This window comes from Strix uralensis, chromosome 3 (genome assembly GCF_047716275.1).
Source record: "Strix uralensis isolate ZFMK-TIS-50842 chromosome 3, bStrUra1, whole genome shotgun sequence".
NCBI lineage: Eukaryota > Metazoa > Chordata > Aves > Strigiformes > Strigidae > Strix > Strix uralensis.
Window position 1 is genome coordinate 16,579,972 of NC_133974.1, and position 16,885 is coordinate 16,596,856.

At 43.6% G+C, this 16,885-nt stretch overlaps 1 protein-coding gene across 1 annotated transcript; it reads left to right on the forward strand.

The window, feature by feature from the left end:
- The first annotated feature begins 1,113 nt into the window (after positions 1-1,113).
- PDIA6 (protein disulfide isomerase family A member 6) lies at positions 1,114-16,050 on the forward strand. Its single transcript, XM_074861562.1, has 13 exons — positions 1,114-1,186; positions 3,993-4,134; positions 5,299-5,356; positions 6,073-6,199; positions 6,896-7,002; positions 8,282-8,415; positions 8,827-8,941; positions 9,891-10,031; positions 11,193-11,277; positions 11,370-11,442; positions 12,518-12,676; positions 14,778-14,874; positions 15,576-16,050. Exons 1-13 carry the CDS (start codon positions 1,153-1,155, stop codon positions 15,642-15,644), a joined length of 1,341 nt encoding a protein of 446 aa, XP_074717663.1. The 5' UTR covers positions 1,114-1,152; the 3' UTR covers positions 15,645-16,050.
- Positions 16,051-16,885: the final 835 nt, after the last annotated feature.

Here is a 16,885-nt window from a genome sequence, read left to right on the forward strand (position 1 = left end):
ATACTCTTAAAAAGCAGGACAATTATACTGACAAGTGCTACTTGTGAGCAAGAAGCAAAGAGTGTGTGAATGGGGGTAAAATTTAGACCACTTCAAATCCAACTGCTGAAAAATTCTATTTCAATGGTACATTAAGTCCAGCTACTACTAAAAAATAGTAGTACACTATTAGTACTAATAGTACACTAAAAAATTCACAGCTCAATCATGGAATCTTATCTCTGCAAAAGCCTTTGCCTGGATATATGCCCACCAACAACACAGCCCCAAGCTCTTAGTACCCTCCTGCAATGTGTGACCATTACAAGAGGGGGACAAAACCACCAGCTTTTTGAGTCAGTTGCTCCCGGAGCTTTTGAACTGGGATGCCAATTTTTTCATACAAAATTGCCTATGTAATACATGTTGTGCTGCTGGACCCAAATTTTCCAAGTCTCTGTTGGATGCAAGCAGGTTATCCAGGTTTTAACAGCACTTGTATCAGCATGCACCAGTTCTCCCCTCCCCCTACTTTTATTTCCCCGGCCTACAGCAGATGCAGCCGGGCTAATTTCTACTTTTACATACAACCTTGTGATTTGCAAACAGGTTTTTTTTCAGATCTAGATGCCTGCGTCGCTTTTTCACAGTGACACCCTTTAGACCGTTAAGTCCTTGAGACTTCTGTTTCGCATTTCCAGGCCGTACAAAAGCAGCCCGGGCACCAATCCAACAAAACACTGGCCTCCCTCCTTCCCATTCAAGGCCTGGGTGGGTTTCAGCCCAGGCCCAGACACCCGTCCCCAGCACTGGGAGGCGGGGAGTGGCTGAGGGCATTCTGGCTGTGAGAAGCTGCTGGAGGCAAGCGGAGCGCCCTTTCCCCAGGGCAACCTGCTGAGGGCGCTCACCAGGCACCGCACCTCTGCCGCCCTCCTGCCCTGGGCAGCTCCCGGGCAGGCCCGGCCCGGCCCGGCCCCCCCCGCCACTCAGCGCCTCTTCCGCCCGCCCGCGCCCCGCCGCGGCCTGACGCGGCCGCCCTCCATTGGCTGCCCCAGTGCGCGAGCGCCGGCACGGCCAATGGGCGACGGCCACGACGGGGAACGCGCGGCGCGTGGGTGGGGGGCGGGGCGGACGGGCTCTAGTAGCGGCAAGCGGAGGGAGCGGGGGGCAGCCATGGGGGCGCGTGCCGTGGGCCGTCTCTGGTGGGGTAGGAGCCGCAGAGGGGCGCGGGGGCAGCCTGCGGGGGCGGCAGCGGCGGGCCGCGGCTTCCCTCCTCCTGGGCCCCGCCGGGGGTGTGGGCCGGTGGCGGCGGGTGGGAGCTGGGGACGGGCTCGGAGCCGCCGTGCGCCCGTCTGCCGCTCGGGGAGGGGCGAGGGCTGTCGGCCGTGCGGGCCGCGCTCCGGGGTGGCCGGCGGTGGGGCGGGTCACTCGTGGAGCGGGGGCAGCGCCCGCAGTCGCGGTCCGGCCGTTGCCGGTCCGAGCCGCTGTGCCGGCGAGGGGCCGCGGGGCGCACCGCCCACGGTGCTCGGTGAGGTACCGGAGCGCAGGTAGGCGGCCTAAAGATCCCGGCAACAACAGCAGGAAACAGTGCTTGTCTGTCGCCCTAATAAAAAAAACCCGCATTGATTTCCAGTAAGCGGTGATGTTTTACTTGCCTGGCGGCCCTGTCCTGGAATCTAGTGCTGTAAGGGCAGTAAGAAAGTAATGGCTGAAGACAAAAGGAGTAGTCCGTGGGGAACTGTACTTCCTCTTCCCCTCCCCCTGCTGCTGAGTCTTCTGTGCTGAATAAATCGGTAAACCTGTTAAGTAGTCCCGCTCGGACCTTTTTATAGAAATACTGAAGGTGCACTGACACTGCACGGGGCTGAAAGGGGAAGGCTCATGTGCAGGGGTGTGTGAACTTCAGCACACCGAGCTCTGCTGCAGGAGGGGTGGGTATTTCGAGGAGAACGTTCACAGAATCATCATCATCGTGTAGCAAAAGCTTTTTTTCGCAGATCCTGAGAGTTACAACTTAGCTTTTCGATGGGGACTAGTACTACCAGCATGGAGCTGCCTTAGTTGGTTTTACAATACTCCTGTCTATGTAATTTGGTTGCATTAGAAAACAACTTTTGAAATCAGATTATCTGAGATTTTTTTTTTTGCCTTAATATCAAGGACGGATTTGCATTTTCCTGGCTTAGATGTTTGTAGGAAAATGGCCTTTTTGTTTGCTGAAGATGAATTAAACCTTGAATATTTCACTATAGAAAGGAAAATTATGCCACCAGTCCATGAGTTTAAAAAAAAGGCAGTAATATGTGACTAGGTGAATTTCACCATGTGCTTTCTGTCATAAGTTCTCTTTAGCAGGTGATTTTGCATAAACTAGAACTTACTTATTTGAAGTGACAGAAAGGGCTGAGTGAACACTGTTCAGCTTGTGAATGTAATCTTCCAGAGATCTATTCAAGTGATGCCAAAATAGGCTGATTTCAATTTAATGGCCTCACTCCATCTAGAGGAGAATTTCTCTCTTGAGAGTGACTGTAGCACTCAAATAGCTTTTTCCATCCTTATTTTCTTGCTCTACCCCAGTAGCAGCTGCTACTGTAGGTCACCGTAACATGCTGTGACAGCCACAGATTGCCTTGGAAGTCAGTTATCCAGTGCTGATGAAGTGCTGCTTGTGTGTGGGCTTTCTGAAGGGAGAGAGCCAATCTAATGTGTAAATCTGTTGGTAGAAACCAACTAGGATCACCCCAAAAGAAAAGGGTTGGGTCCTAAGGCTAGAAGAAGCTGTTAAGTGGGGGAGTGGTGCAATGGATGGGGTGCTGGGTTGCAGTGTGGCAGTTCAGTCCTGATCTCTGGTTGAGTAACCTGGAAGATGTTATTTCTGTCAGATTTTCTCACCTGCAGAATAGGTGTAACGAAACTGGCTTTTCTTGAGCAGAACTGATAATGCGTAGGTGATGCTGTGCAGTGTGTACCATGTGCTGTAGAGTTTCTGCATCACTGAACTGTATCTTTCTCATGTTCAGCATTGAGAGAGAATATGTGGTTTCCTATGCAAGTTATTAACCACTTGCAGCAAAGGTAACTATTTTTTGCCCAGTTCTAACTTCAGTGTCTGAGCTCTTACTCCCTCCAGTCTTTGGTGGATTAAGAAAAGTCTTTCGCTGTGTGGGTTTTGCTACAGAGATGCTTGTCATCTTTCATCAAGTCATCTCTTAATCTCCCTGACTAGGTAGAAGGAAGGATTACGAGGTTTTATGTGCAGAGTCTCAAGCAATAAGATCCATAAGTAACCAGAAGTATGAAGTCTTTCTCAAGAGAAAGCAATTTCCTTATACCTTTTAATGATTTTTTTTTTTTAGCATTCTAAGGGTGCTTGAGTTGTTAACCAGAGAGATTTAGCTCTTGTTTTCCAGTCTGTTGCTAGAGAGATAAATCAATGGTAGTCTAAGATCCTCATGAGCAAAAATGAAGGAGCTTCTTACACTACCAGTCCATCAAGTGGTGGTCCTAAAATCAGTGTAACTGTACTAAGACTAGTTGGGACAGTCCTGCATTATGTGTGATCCTGTGAAAGATGTGTTTGAGTGCCTGCTGTGCAAGAGGTGTGGGCAGTTACCTTAGGAGTTTGTATGAGAAAGACCTGAAGAAAACCATAGCTGATCATGGAGATCCCTGTGGAAGTTCTGGTCTGGTACCAGTAATAGTTAGGGTAGTAGCTTTGACAGAATGCTCTCCGGATAGCCGCAGGAGGAGTAGCGTAGCTCCAGCTCGCTTTAGGCACAGAGAATATATTATATGATCTTGTGGAATCATGATTTAAGTGAGGAGGGAAAGCATATATCTCACCTTAACTTCCTTTTTTTTCCTGGTCAAACTGGAATCCCTTCCCTCCCCCCCCCCCCTTCTTTTTTCCCCCTGCTAATTTGCAGGGAACGGAGAGATGATTTAGCCATGGCAACAAGAGAATCATAAACGTTCTGCAGGAATGCTGATTGCTTTGCTTTTTTTTGTAGGCACAGTGAGCTGCACGTTATTCCTGGCAGTTAACGGTTTATATTCGGCCAGTGATGACGTGATAGAGCTAACACCAACTAACTTCAACAAGGAAGTCATTCAGAGTGAGAGCCTGTGGCTCGTGGAGTTCTACGCCCCATGGTAAGAATTACAGCTGTGTACTTGCTTGCTCTTATCATGGAGGAGCAGCCTAGGAATCTGCTGCTGATCAGTCCAGGGTTTCATTTGGTTGTTGGCAGTACAGTTATCAGCTCGACGGCCTCCTGACTAGCAAAATTGCTGTAGTTGGGATTCCTATTTTAAATATCCTCACAAGGGGAAAAGGCAGGATTTGGTTTCAAATTGGCAATTAGGGTTTAATAGCAGAACCTTATATGCCACTTTACTATTCAATTTTTTTCTGCAAAAATTAGTATTAGAAGTGGCTGATCAAAGTGCAGTAGGTGAGTCCCCTCACTTCTGTCTTTCTGAAACTGAATCTGATGTGAAAACACATATTGGAGTTTGCACTTAGAATTTCCAGTTTCCATTGAAAAATACTGCCTTTATGTGTCTTAATTTAGCACCTCTATCTCCCATCCTGCTCATGTCCAGAGCATGGAGTCTCTTCCATGTAAATTCTGGTGATGTATATTCCATCTTTGCACAAGTCCTCTGTGCTACTGCTATCCCAAGCTCTATATTCTGGAGAAAGGGGCCTTTCATTGCAATGGCCTGACTGTTTGGACAGAGGTTTAGGGGAAGCTTGCTGTGTCTCTTCTAGTGTTGCTGCAGCTTTACAGGCAACAGGAAGCTTTACTGAACAATGACAATAAAGTGTAGAACAGGTAGACTGGCAGCTCCTCTTTCCCCACAGACTTGTGATGTTGTGATTATACACTAGTTGCAGGTCAGCTGTTGATCTTCTCCCTCAAGCACCTACAGGAAATTTGCCACAAATTCTTGCTCCTTAAGAAGTTACCTCTAGAATAATTTTTCAGGCCTCATTACAGGTCCATTTTGGCTTGCAACAAGCAGACTAGTGTGCGAATCTTTGCATCTGTGTTAGGAAAGCCAGGTAGCTTTTGAGATGTGTGTGTGTGTATGCACTTACATAATACATGTGGAGGTTTTTCTTCAGAAGTCTGAGTGATGATGTGATGTGGCATAGCCTCTTCCCCTCTTTAGGAGTAGATCTTAAGTCCCCTACAGTTTGCTGTGAGTTACTGTTCTGTAATTGCAAACCCAGCAAGACCACTCTGTACTTTATGAAATAGTTGTCAGTTCTGAATGACAATTACTGGTGGGATTTTTTTTTTCTAAAAGGTGTGGTCATTGTCAAAGACTAACGCCTGAGTGGAAGAAAGCAGCAACAGCATTAAAAGTAAGTAACCTTTCCAATGTGCTTGTGGCAGTGGATTGAGGAGAGTTTGGCTGTTTGTCATATATCTTGGAAACATGGAGGTGGGGTTTGGTCCCCAAAACCATATCACTTTTTAATCATACTTGTCAGAGGCACTTCAGTCAGGATTTTTGTGGGTTTTTTCTTTTTTTAAAAGAAGTCATTGTATTATAGAGGAAGCAAGTCAATTCTGTCCCTCTGAATTCCCATTACTGTTTTCCAGGGCTGCTTTCAACAGCACCAGAAGACATTAGAATCCAGCAATCCCCCAAAATAGCATGTTTCTCTTTTATTCCTCACTGTCCTGTCACCTGCCTCTGAAGTACAGGAACAGCATGAACTGAATATTTGAAAACAGTTTTGTAAGCTGTTGGTGATGAGTATTTCTTCAATTACAGAAAATTTGGTCATGATTTGCTGAACTCTTGCCTATGTAAAATATATTCCCCTTCTTTTTAAAACAAATAAAAACAACAACAAAAAAAACCTCCAAACAATTTTAAATCTAGTGTGTGAGGATGAAGAAAGAAACGAGCATGTATGATGTTCTGTAGTTTAGTGCTTTTAGGGGCATAACACCTCTCTTCTGGTGACTGTTTTCTTGCTCTCCTAATAACTCTCTCCAGCATACACAGTATATAAAAATGTGTTAAATCCCTGTAGAAGGCTTGTCTTAATTTTTGTTTTTATTTCCACAGGGTGTAGTGAAAGTAGGTGCAGTAGATGCAGACAAACATCAGTCCTTGGGTGGACAGTATGGAGTCAGAGGGTTTCCAACTATCAAGATATTTGGGGCCAATAAAAACAAAGCAGAAGATTACCAGGGTAAATGTGGTGCTCTTTCGCGTGTTGCATGTTTAAAAACTTCCCTGAATACAGTAATTATGGTAGCTGTTAATGCTGTCTTGTGTAGTATTTCCTTCCTGTCTAGTGCTTGTAGTAACTCAGAGACAGATGGGTGGGACTTGTTTGACCAAACTGTGCATGTCTTAGCATGGGCTAACAGTCCCACCTGCAGTTTGTAGCTGATGGGGGTTGATAGGCAGATCCAAAGAATTATTTGTAGAATCATACAATGGTTTGAGTTGGAAAGGATCTTAATGATCATCCAGTCCAACCCCCCTGCCGTGGCCAGGGACACCTTCCACTAGACCAGGTTGCTCAAAGCTCCATCCAGCCTGGCCTTGAACTTTTCCAGCGATGGGGCATCCACAACTTCTCTGGGCAACCTGTTCCAGTGCCTCACCACCCTCACGTTATTCCTTTCTTCCTGTTTACTGGGAGCTTGCCACAGTCAGCCCCCATCAGATAAGGTGGGTAGTTGAAAAGGGGAGTGAAGTCAATCCTGCTGTTTGTGTTTAAGTCAGTGATGTCCCACCACTAGGACCATATCAATCATAGCCCAGTCTTGCTTTTCCTGAAAAATCCTAAGGGTAAGAGAATATTAAGTTTGTAATTAAGTCAGGGCCTACCTTAAACTGGATTTTTAATGCTTTAATCACTCATTTTCCTGCATTACAGGTGGCAGGACAAGCGATGCTATTGTTGATGCTGCTCTAAGTGCTCTTCGGTCCCTGGTGAAAGAGCGTCTTAGTGGCAGAAGTGGAGGATATAGCTCTGGGAAACAGGTATTTGAGGGAATATATGTTTGTTTTCAACTGGAGACTATCCTGTACAGGAGATCAGAGCTTGTGGTCCTGACTCAGTTCACAGAATAGTTGAAGTTGGAAGGGACCTCTGGAGGTTGTCTAGTCCAGTTCAGCTGCCCAGTGCAGGGTCAGCTAGAGCAGATTGCTCAGAGCTTTGTCCCATCAATCTGTGAGTATCCTCAAGGCCTGAGGCTCCCCACAGACTGCACTCGTTGGGTAACCTGTCCCAGTGTTTAATCACCATCACAGTAGAAGAGTTTTTCTCTCATGTTGAAATTAAATTCTTGTGTTTCAACTTATACCCTTTTTGTTCTTTCACTGGGCACTGCAGAGAAAGAAGTCTGCCTTTGTTTTCTTTATTCCCCTCCACTCAGATATTTATATACATTCACAGGATTCATGGTGAGCCTTCTCTTTTTCCAGCTGAACGATCCCAGCTTTCTCAACCTCTCATCATGTGTCAGATGCTCAAAGCCCTTAACTAGCTTTGACCTTTGGCTGGACTTGCTCCAGTGGGTGCACAGCTCTTATACTGGGGAGCCCAGTACTAGACCCAGCACTCTGGGTGTCTCACACAGTGCTGAGCAGAGGGAAGGATCACCTCCCCAAGTCCTGCTGGCAACTCTGCCTAGTGCAGTTCAGGAGGCTGCTGGCCACCTTTGCCACAGGGGTGCAGTGCTGGCTCATGTTCCTCTTGTCTACCAGGACCCCCAGTTCCCTGAGTTTTTTTTAATTTGGTAGTGTTCTGAAGTTGGCTTGCTGGATTTCTCCCTGAAGGTAAATTGAAAAGTTTGTCTCCTACTACTGTTTCTAAATTATGGATCAAGTACACTCCAACATCCTCGAGTTGGCTGGATAGAAGACCTGGATGGACTGTACTCCATAGTGTGTATTGCACTCACACATTTGTTTTGCCTGGAAACCAGGGCACAGTGGGGTGAGGGGGCTGGAGAGCACTGTGTTCTTGGACAGATCAGAGCATGAAGTGTGGAAGCGTTCCCACATATTCTTGTTTGACCTGATTTTTCTCTTTTTTTTTTTTTGAAGAGAAGGTTCGCTTGCTGGTTTTTTTGAAAGTGCTGTGGGAGTAGGCTGTGTGTATTATCAGCTCTAAAATGGGAGAGTTGTATGACCTAACACTGCCTGGTTTATATCTCATTCAAATAAAGACCGTTTGGTACGACATGACACACAGGAGAAGGCTTGTGTGGGAAACCAATTTTGGTTACTTATGTGAGGGTCTGTTTGTTTCTTACAGAGCCGGGAGAGTGGAGGTGGAGATAAGAAGGATGTGATTGAGCTGACTGATGACAGCTTTGATAAGAACGTCATAAATAGTGACAATGTGTGGATGGTGGAGTTTTATGCCCCGTGGTGTGGGCACTGCAAAAAGTAAATGAGGTTTTTCTTTGGCAATTCGCTTCCCATTAGTGCTCGTTTTTGTGTGATACCCTTAATCCCCTAAAAGAGACCTTGCATCTCTGGCATATCAGAAGTGGGGTTTTCTGTAAGGTGCTTTAACAAAAGTGTGTGGGCTTCTCCTGCTCAGGACACCTTGGTGCTGTCCTGGCTGTGCTCCTCGGCAGTAAAATTCCCAGTTATTGGGGAAGTAAGATCCAGAAGTTACATTAACCTTCTCATTCCTTCAGATGCAGGACTTCAGTCTCACTTGGAACAACCCTCCTAGCTGTCATTTTCTGCAGAGACTTTTATTTTTTCCCCCGAGTACGTTACATAATGTTGGAATGTGGTAACCTTTGCTAGCTCTGAGAGCTTAAAGCACTTGTACTCATTGTTTTTCAGCCTGGAGCCAGAATGGGCAGCTGCTGCCACCGAGGTGAAGGAGCAAACAAAGGGAAAAGTAAAGCTGGCTGCAGTAGATGCAACAGTCAATCAGATGCTGGCAGGCCGATATGGGGTGAGTGTGCTCTGCAGTGGTTACAACTTCCTTTCCATATCTAGTAAGTCAGATTTCCCCTTAATGCTTACTGAATTGTTCCTTGGTCTGGTACCACTCAAATGTTTTGTGCTGAAAATAACGTTAAGTGACACATACCATTTTTTGACAAATAATTAATTCCTGAATGTCAGTAACAATATAAATAAATGGGGTGAGAGAAAAGGAATAAATCTGGATGTTGGTGACGATAAAGGCTGTTTATTTCCATAAGATCTTGTATAGCATTGTCATCTGAAGTGAGAGGTCTCTCCTGTCAGACTGGTTGTATGCTGGCTGGGCATCTTCAGAACCCACCCTTGTATCTGTACAGCCTGAAGCCAGTTATCAGGAATCACTCCCACAATATTAGTTGCCCAGATCAGCTATGCTGTGCCCCCAAAGTAAACTGATATTATTTAATTTTTAATACGGTACAGGGAGCTTACAGTGTGCTGCTTGTTTTCCCTGTAAGTGCACATGGCTGACAGTCAGCAGGAACACTGAACAAGTTTTACTGGAAGTGTAGCAGAGGGAGCTTAAGGTCCACTTGTTGCCCTGTAGGCACAGTGTTATCCCCCCACAGACAAATCAGGAAACTAATGTCTAATAAATATGAAGAGTTCAGATAGTCATCATGGTACTGAAACCTGCAGTGCTTGGTGCAGCTGAACTGAGATGAAGCCATTGCTGATTCATCAGGCCTAAACTTGAAACAGTGTTTTGGTGTATGTTAACTTTTTGAATTATGGCACACTAGAAAGCTACAAAATTGTTCAAGTTCAGTCACAGAATCACATCATAACATGCTGTGGGATTTGATTCACGTAGATGTTAAATCTCTTCCTTTAACCTAGAACACATCAGAGTAGCACATAACTTCCACCATAAATACTCAGATTTGAGCTGATGGCTTAAATTTGTCTTGCAGATTCGTGGATTTCCTACCATTAAAATCTTCCAGAAAGGAGAAGATCCTGTTGATTATGATGGTGGGAGAACTAGATCTGATATCATTGCTCGTGCTCTGGATCTGTTTTCTGATAATGCACCACCACCTGAGCTCCTGGAGGTACTTCTACATTGCTCAAATTGCTTTTCCATTATATTCTTTGCAGCAGTTTTTACAGGACTGTATTAAGGTAAATAAAATAGCTTAAGTGTGCTGCTTGGGCACTGTTTTGCAGCAGAAAGTCAAGGAAGATAAGTCTAATTGTTCAGCTTTCTGTTATTTAATTTTTACTATGACATTGTTGTTGACTGAAAGATTATCAGAATTGATACAGTGACAGGATGATACCAGGGTGTCTGAATCCTCTCTTGAGGAACAAGTGAAAAGTTTGGGTTATGTGCCCCATCTTTTCTCTTACAACAAGAGGACAGGGTTTTGTCACTTGTCATTTTGTCGGTTGAGATGCATGATGACTAATCTTGCTTTTCCAGAAAAACTCTACCCTCTGTATGGTGACTTCCAGTTTCAGCTGATGTTGGTAGATTTGAAACTGGGGTGAATGCAAGACAATCCATGGGGGTGCAGGAGGGAAAAAACATTTCTACCATTAATACATTTTTTTGAAAAGATACTTCTAAACTGTGTTAATTTCATCTTTGTCATCCTTTTAAAATTTCTATTTTTGTGTATGCTTTACAATGTACATAATGTTAGTACAGTAGTACATGTATATAACTGGGGCTGTATGATTAGACATTTTTTACTGGTAGGGGTGCATAGTCAAAATTTGGAGACCACTGATGTAGATAAGTTGGCTGATTCCTTTTTAAGGTAGATGGCACAAAACTGGTATTGCTTTTGTTAATGTCGATTAAATGTCCTCATCTTCAAGTGCTGCAGCCTGCTGGCTCTCCTTATGCTAGCAGTACCATGAATGAAACCTACAGGCATATGCATAGGTCTGGGTGTGCTGTTCCCAGCCTTGGTCGAAGGACAGTGATTTTTGAGCAAGAAATGACATCTTGCTGTGCTTTCTGCAAGCCTTATTTGGTACTGCTTACTTTCCTGTTGCTGCAAGTCTCAGTAAGACTTCCTGAACTCTTTGTAATTAGTCTTGTGCTGGGGGACCAGTGAAGTAGGAGAGGCTTGTAAGCTTTTGTGTCAGGTTGTTTCAGTGCTTATTACCTTGTGAGGTGGAGCTAATATGCTGTTGGAGGGAAGTGCAGTCACAGCTGGGTAACCAACTCTTACACTCATCGACTTTCTGCCACTTTCTTCTAGATAATTAGTGAAGATGTTCTGAAGAGTACCTGTGATGCTCATCAGCTCTGCATAATTTCTGTCCTGCCTCATATTCTTGACACAGGTAGACATGCAAGCAAGCAGATTTCTGTATGAATTTGTCACTCAAACATGCAGTTGTGTTTTTTAACTTGTCCAATTCTGTCTAACAAACAGGAGCTTCAGGGAGGAATTCTTACCTGGATGTCATGTTAAAAATGGCTGAAAAATACAAAAAGAAAATGTGGGGGTAAGTGTCATTGTAGACTGGTTGTCTAGGAAAAGATGTGAGTATTTTTAGAGGTAACAGGATAGAATTTGTATGATAGCAATTTATCTGCAGATAAGAGTTGCTCCTTGTTCAGGATTGCATATCTTGGTATTTCACTAATGTGGGAGGGGATGCTGTGGCTTTATTCTAAAACTGCTGATTTTTTTTTTCTTTTTGTCCACCTCTCAAATCCTGCATTTACAAGTGATATCTAAGCATTGATAAGATCAGGTTAAGCATCTCTTGTCCTGAATCTAAAATATTTTAGGGCAGTATTTACCTAGTTTCTTTTAGAGTCTTTTGCTAGTCAGTGAGTCTGCCACTACGACTGTTGAAGTCTCAAAAAAAAGTGCAGTTTTATTAACAAGTTTGATGCTTTCAAAGAAGCAGGCTGGCAGGCTTTGCCTTTTCTCCTCCTCCTCTCAAGTGGAGGTTAGGGTCTCTGGGGCTTCTCTGGGAAGTGAGCATTGTTCTGGCACACTGACTGCTGTGAAGAGAGCTGAATGGCATGAAAGCCTGGGGCAAAATGCTGAGATTGGCTGATTCCAGAGGTTCCTCAGGGGACTTGCTAAGCATTAGAGGAACAGAGACCTCACCAGTGAGGAACTAATACTGAGTGAAATACTGGGCTTGCAGTCTTTGGTCAGAAATCCTCTACAGCCGGATTTGGACAGTACTTTGCCATGTTTAAATCTGTGACTTGAGCCATCTTAAGCCTTCCTTAATATAAGCTCAAGTATAGCAATTTATTTGTTCAGATTGGTAACATAGTTCTTTCCCTGGACTTCCTTTTGTGACTGTTCTGATCTGGCTTTCAGTGTCTGTGAGCATGGGGCTGGCTGGCATAGAGGTGCTGTTGAGGAGGGGCTTTCTTCAGTTACATGGTTCAAGATTGGGACCCTGCTATTCCCTGCTGACTTCAGTAACAGTTGACACTGTCAAGGGCAGTTCAGAGCCTGGCTTGAACTCTGCAGGGTTGCAGGATATGTGTGACTTCAAAATGATTGTAGTGCCTATCCTAACTATTAATTTTCTATTTTATCTTTTTCTCAAGGTGGCTGTGGACAGAAGCAGGTTCCCAGTCAGATCTTGAGAGCTCTTTAGGGATTGGAGGCTTTGGGTACCCAGCAATGGCAGCTGTTAATGCTCGGAAGATGAAATTTGCCCTTCTGAAAGGATCATTCAGTGAGCAAGGGATTAATGAGTTTCTCAGGTATGAAATCCTTAAGTGACTTAAATCTTTCTGTAACTGGGGCTGTGACTCTTTAGATGAAAATCAGGCTCTCCTGGATCAGATGAGACTTGCACAGTTAAGACAAAGAGCATTCCCTGGAGTAAGGGAATGATTTGAGTGGGGATTGACACTAATAAAGCACTCACTACCTTTTTGTGGTGGACAGAATTAAGAAGTTGGCTGTTTAGACTTAAATGGTAGTTTTAACACAGCTCTTGAATTTTTCAAGATCAAAGCTCACTTCTAGTTCTCTGGTAACCCAAGGAATTAATGGGACTTGGTAATCAATACTATTTAATTCACATGGTGCATTCTGATTGGGAAGTTCCCAGTTTGGGAATCTAAATGGGTGTTATTGAGGTTCTTGAGGTTCTGTGTGTTGATCTTTCTGGTTTGGTCTAGTCCTGTCTTCCCATTCTCCTGGCATGTGATAAACTAATTGGGGGAGCTGAAGCAATCCATCCAAAAAGTCAGTAGCTCTCTGCTCAGCTCAAGTTCCCTGAAACTGCCTTTTGTGCAGTTTGGCAAGAGTCAGTGCTGTGAAAAATTGAATGGGGAAAGGAAATGGAGAGGAGGACAGAAGGCAGCAGCAGCACTGAAATGGAGCAGCTAAACTTAAGCTTTTATTTAAGCATGGTCAAAGTGAAGTTGCAACTCTGTTTCTGGGTAGAACACCAACTGGTATAAGGTATGTAAGAGCCTTTGAGAGCTTATGCTAGCAGTGTTATTTCCATGTCCTTGCTTGGAGGATGGCAGAGGCATGGGCTGCCTGGGGCAGTGGTGGAGTCCCCGTCCCTGGAGGTGTTTAAGAGTTGGGTTGATGTAGTGCTTAGGAATATGGTGTAGTTGGGAACTGTCAGGTTAATGGTTTGACTAGATGATCTTCAAGGTCTTTTCCAACCTTGATGATTCTGTGAGGACAGTCAGAATTGCAAAAGCAAACACAACAGTCTCTCCTCACCTTGCTGTAAGAAGCACGTTAATTGAACTCTGTTTCTGCTGGATTAATGGAAACAGTGCTATATTCTCTTAACTGTGCAAGTGATGAGAATTTCTTCTTAATGCCAGAAAGGGAACATTTTCAGAGCATCAGATAAAATTTAGGATTCAGATAAGAGTAATACCAGACAGTCTATAGTAATTCATGTGAGAGAAATGCCTGCCTTTCTCTGACATGGCAAACTCTCTTAGTCTATAAAATTCATCTTGGTGAAGTCTCTCCTGGTGAGGGTGGATGGTGCTTCCAGGACACAACAGCTAATTTAACAGCTTATACTGCATTAGATAATTGGTTTGGTATTGCCTAACTACAGAGCAGTTACTTGCTAGAATAATCTCTTACTTGAGACTTCAGCTCAGCTATGCCTAGAGAAAGCAGTACAATCACATTTGGTGTAGCTGGCTGTTAAAAAAAGCTGCATACAGCAAGCTGAGTTAATCTAATAGGCAGTCTCAGCCATGTTGACAGAAGTAAGGAAATCAACACGGAGAAGACCATAAAAATTGTAGACTCCACCTAGGGAGGAATACAGTCTTACTTGCCTCTGAAAGAATGCAAAGCAATTAGCTCTTCAGGATTTTAATGTTAGGCTTTTTGAGCAAGCCTAACTAGCAAGTACAAAATGGAGAGTCAAAGCAGAAGCTGGTTACCTCTGACCCATTGTAACCTGTGGAGGCTTAGTCTCCACTAAAAAAAGATCACTAGCAATTTCAAGTAACAGTTGCAGGTGACTTCCAAAACTAGAATTATAGACTCCTCTTGGAGATGCCTTAAGTGATAAACAACATTACTGTTAAAGGGGCTGTATTTGTCCGTGACTGTTACACTGCTGAAATACAAAATAGTGTAGCTCACGTAGTTGGTCTCTTTGGATCCAATTGTAAATTTGCAATGCTGCTTTAAGGGCTCTTATCACTTTCTCCTTCTCAATTTGAAAAGCTTTTGCTTCCAGACAGTTTAGATTTGCTTCAAGAGAGGAGATCTCAAAGTTGACTTCCTTTTATCTGAAGCAGGCATTGTTCCAGGTGGATGGAGACTAGAGAAATTTCTTAAAATTAACTTCTACTTTTTTTTCCTCAGGGAACTATCTGTTGGTCGTGGCTCTACAGCACCAGTGGGTGGTGGAGCTTTCCCTAAAATTCATTCAGTTGAACCTTGGGATGGCAAAGATGGTGAGGTAAGAGGTGCTCCATCTCTAAGTGCTGATGATTTGCTAGCTTCAGAAGTGACTGGGTAGAGTAACTAAGAACTGGCAATGTGGAACTTCTTGTTCTTCAAAGATTGTGGCAAGCTGTGTTGATGATTTCCCGCTATCTAAATCCTGCCACCAGACCAAACACCGTGTTCATTGTCTGACATTGGGGACAGATACTCCTGCCTAGCTGTTCAGGGATTCAATTTTCAGATTATATCCTGAGGCTGAAATGTGTTATTACCCAAGGGAGGTGGTAGTGTATGCATTCAGGACCCAAATGTGGAGACTTCGGTTGTGTGATACCCTGACCTTACCATCAAAGTCTTAATGTCAGAAAGTTTTGTAAGGGAGAGCCTGTGTCATAAATAACATGGTGATTAAGCATGTTCTTAAGGTTCAACATTGCTGTAAAAAACAAAAGTCGCTACAATCCTTTGATCTACTTCAGATGGAATTAAAATACAGAATATGATAGTAGTTTTGTTACAGAGTTTATCTGTATTTGCCTTTATCTGGAGTATTTTTATTAGTAGAAAACAACCTTCTAGTCTAAACTCTGACCACTTGTCTTGTTTATATACTTTATATAATACTTTGAGTTTTTGTGAATAAAAGAGATGACAGGAGGGAGCTTTACCATAAGGGTGAAGTAACACCTGCTCAAAACTTTCCCTTTTTCACAGCTTCCAGTTGAAGATGATATTGATCTCAGCGATGTGGATCTGGATGACTGGGATAAAGATGAGCTGTGAGATCTTCAGGAAACTTCTTTTCTTGAGAGAGTTTGCACAGCAGTTTAACCTGGTTCACAGTCAGATGGATATTCCAGTGGCCTTTTTATGGAGAAATAGCACGTGCCACACTGTGCTATTTGATGCACTGCAGCAGTGAACTGTACACATCTCAAGAAAACATTGCAGAAATTCTATGAATTGTCATAACCAGTAAACTTGATTGTATTCTGTGTAACAAATATTTTGAGGACAACATGGGTATTTCTTTAGAACATCTTGGGTTTTGTTTTGTTGATAGTGTGCTGTTTTGAATGTTACTGGAGGCTATTAGTGTAACCAATTTTAAATGTGATATTTTTTTCATGGAGGTGAAACCTGGTCAGCTTCTGTTTCAATTAAAGAATAAACCAAAATATTTTTGACACACAGTGTTAGTCTTGTATAGAGTAACAAAGGTGCACATGATAAGCTATCCCATTTTGGATGACTTGAAAAATAGATAGAGAGGCTGGTGCAGAGGGGAGTTCCTAAATGACCTGCTTGCTGTGAATGATCTTGACAGTTTAGCCTAAAGCCTGATTAGACTGACAATCTTAGTTTAAATGCTCTTTAGTCTTCCTTTTCCTATTCCTTCTCAGGGGCTTTCTCTTTCTTTGTGCCAGACTTCCTTAAGATCACTCATACAGTGGAAGATGGTGGCTGCTGCCATGGGAGACACCAGCAGCTGTTAGTCTTTTCCCCAGGATTAGTGCTGAAGCTAATCTCTGTTTTAAGGCATGAGGATTTCCAGGTGCTAACAGAAAAATACCATGGTGCTGTCTCCAGCAAATTGGGTAATATTTCTTCACTTCCCATCTGGCATTGCTTTGATTTGAAATTGCTATTTCCTTGGAAGGGGAATCGACTGGGGATGGTTAGTGCTGCTTTTTTAATAAAAATACTATTTTGTTGCTCTCCATGTTGTGTATTGCTGTCTAGTGAAGTGACCCTTATGTTATCGGCTTGCTTATAAGTAAGGAATGCAAGAACTGAAAGATTCCCTTCCCTTCAAGGAAATAATATGGGTATTTGTCAGATAGTGTCTGTAACAGATCACCCATAGCTCATCCCTGTGAAAGGCAGCATAAAAACCACTGGTTGGCCAACAGTAACTTGACTGCTGATTTGGTACAGGAAGTGTGTTCCAACTCCTAAGTCATCCCAGCAGATCAGATCTAATGGAACTGTTCTAACTGAAATATCTTGGCATAAACTAAACT

Excerpts from the sequence above, each read along its gene's own strand:
- PDIA6 (XM_074861562.1), top strand. The coding sequence starts at position 1,153 with ATGGGGGCGCGTGCCGTGGGCCGTCTCTGGTGGG. Across the intron at positions 10,032-11,192 it reads CACCACCTGAGCTCCTGGAG|ATAATTAGTGAAGATGTTCT; the intron begins GTACTTCTACAT and ends ACTTTCTTCTAG. Across the intron at positions 11,278-11,369 it reads GCCTCATATTCTTGACACAG|GAGCTTCAGGGAGGAATTCT; the intron begins GTAGACATGCAA and ends TCTAACAAACAG.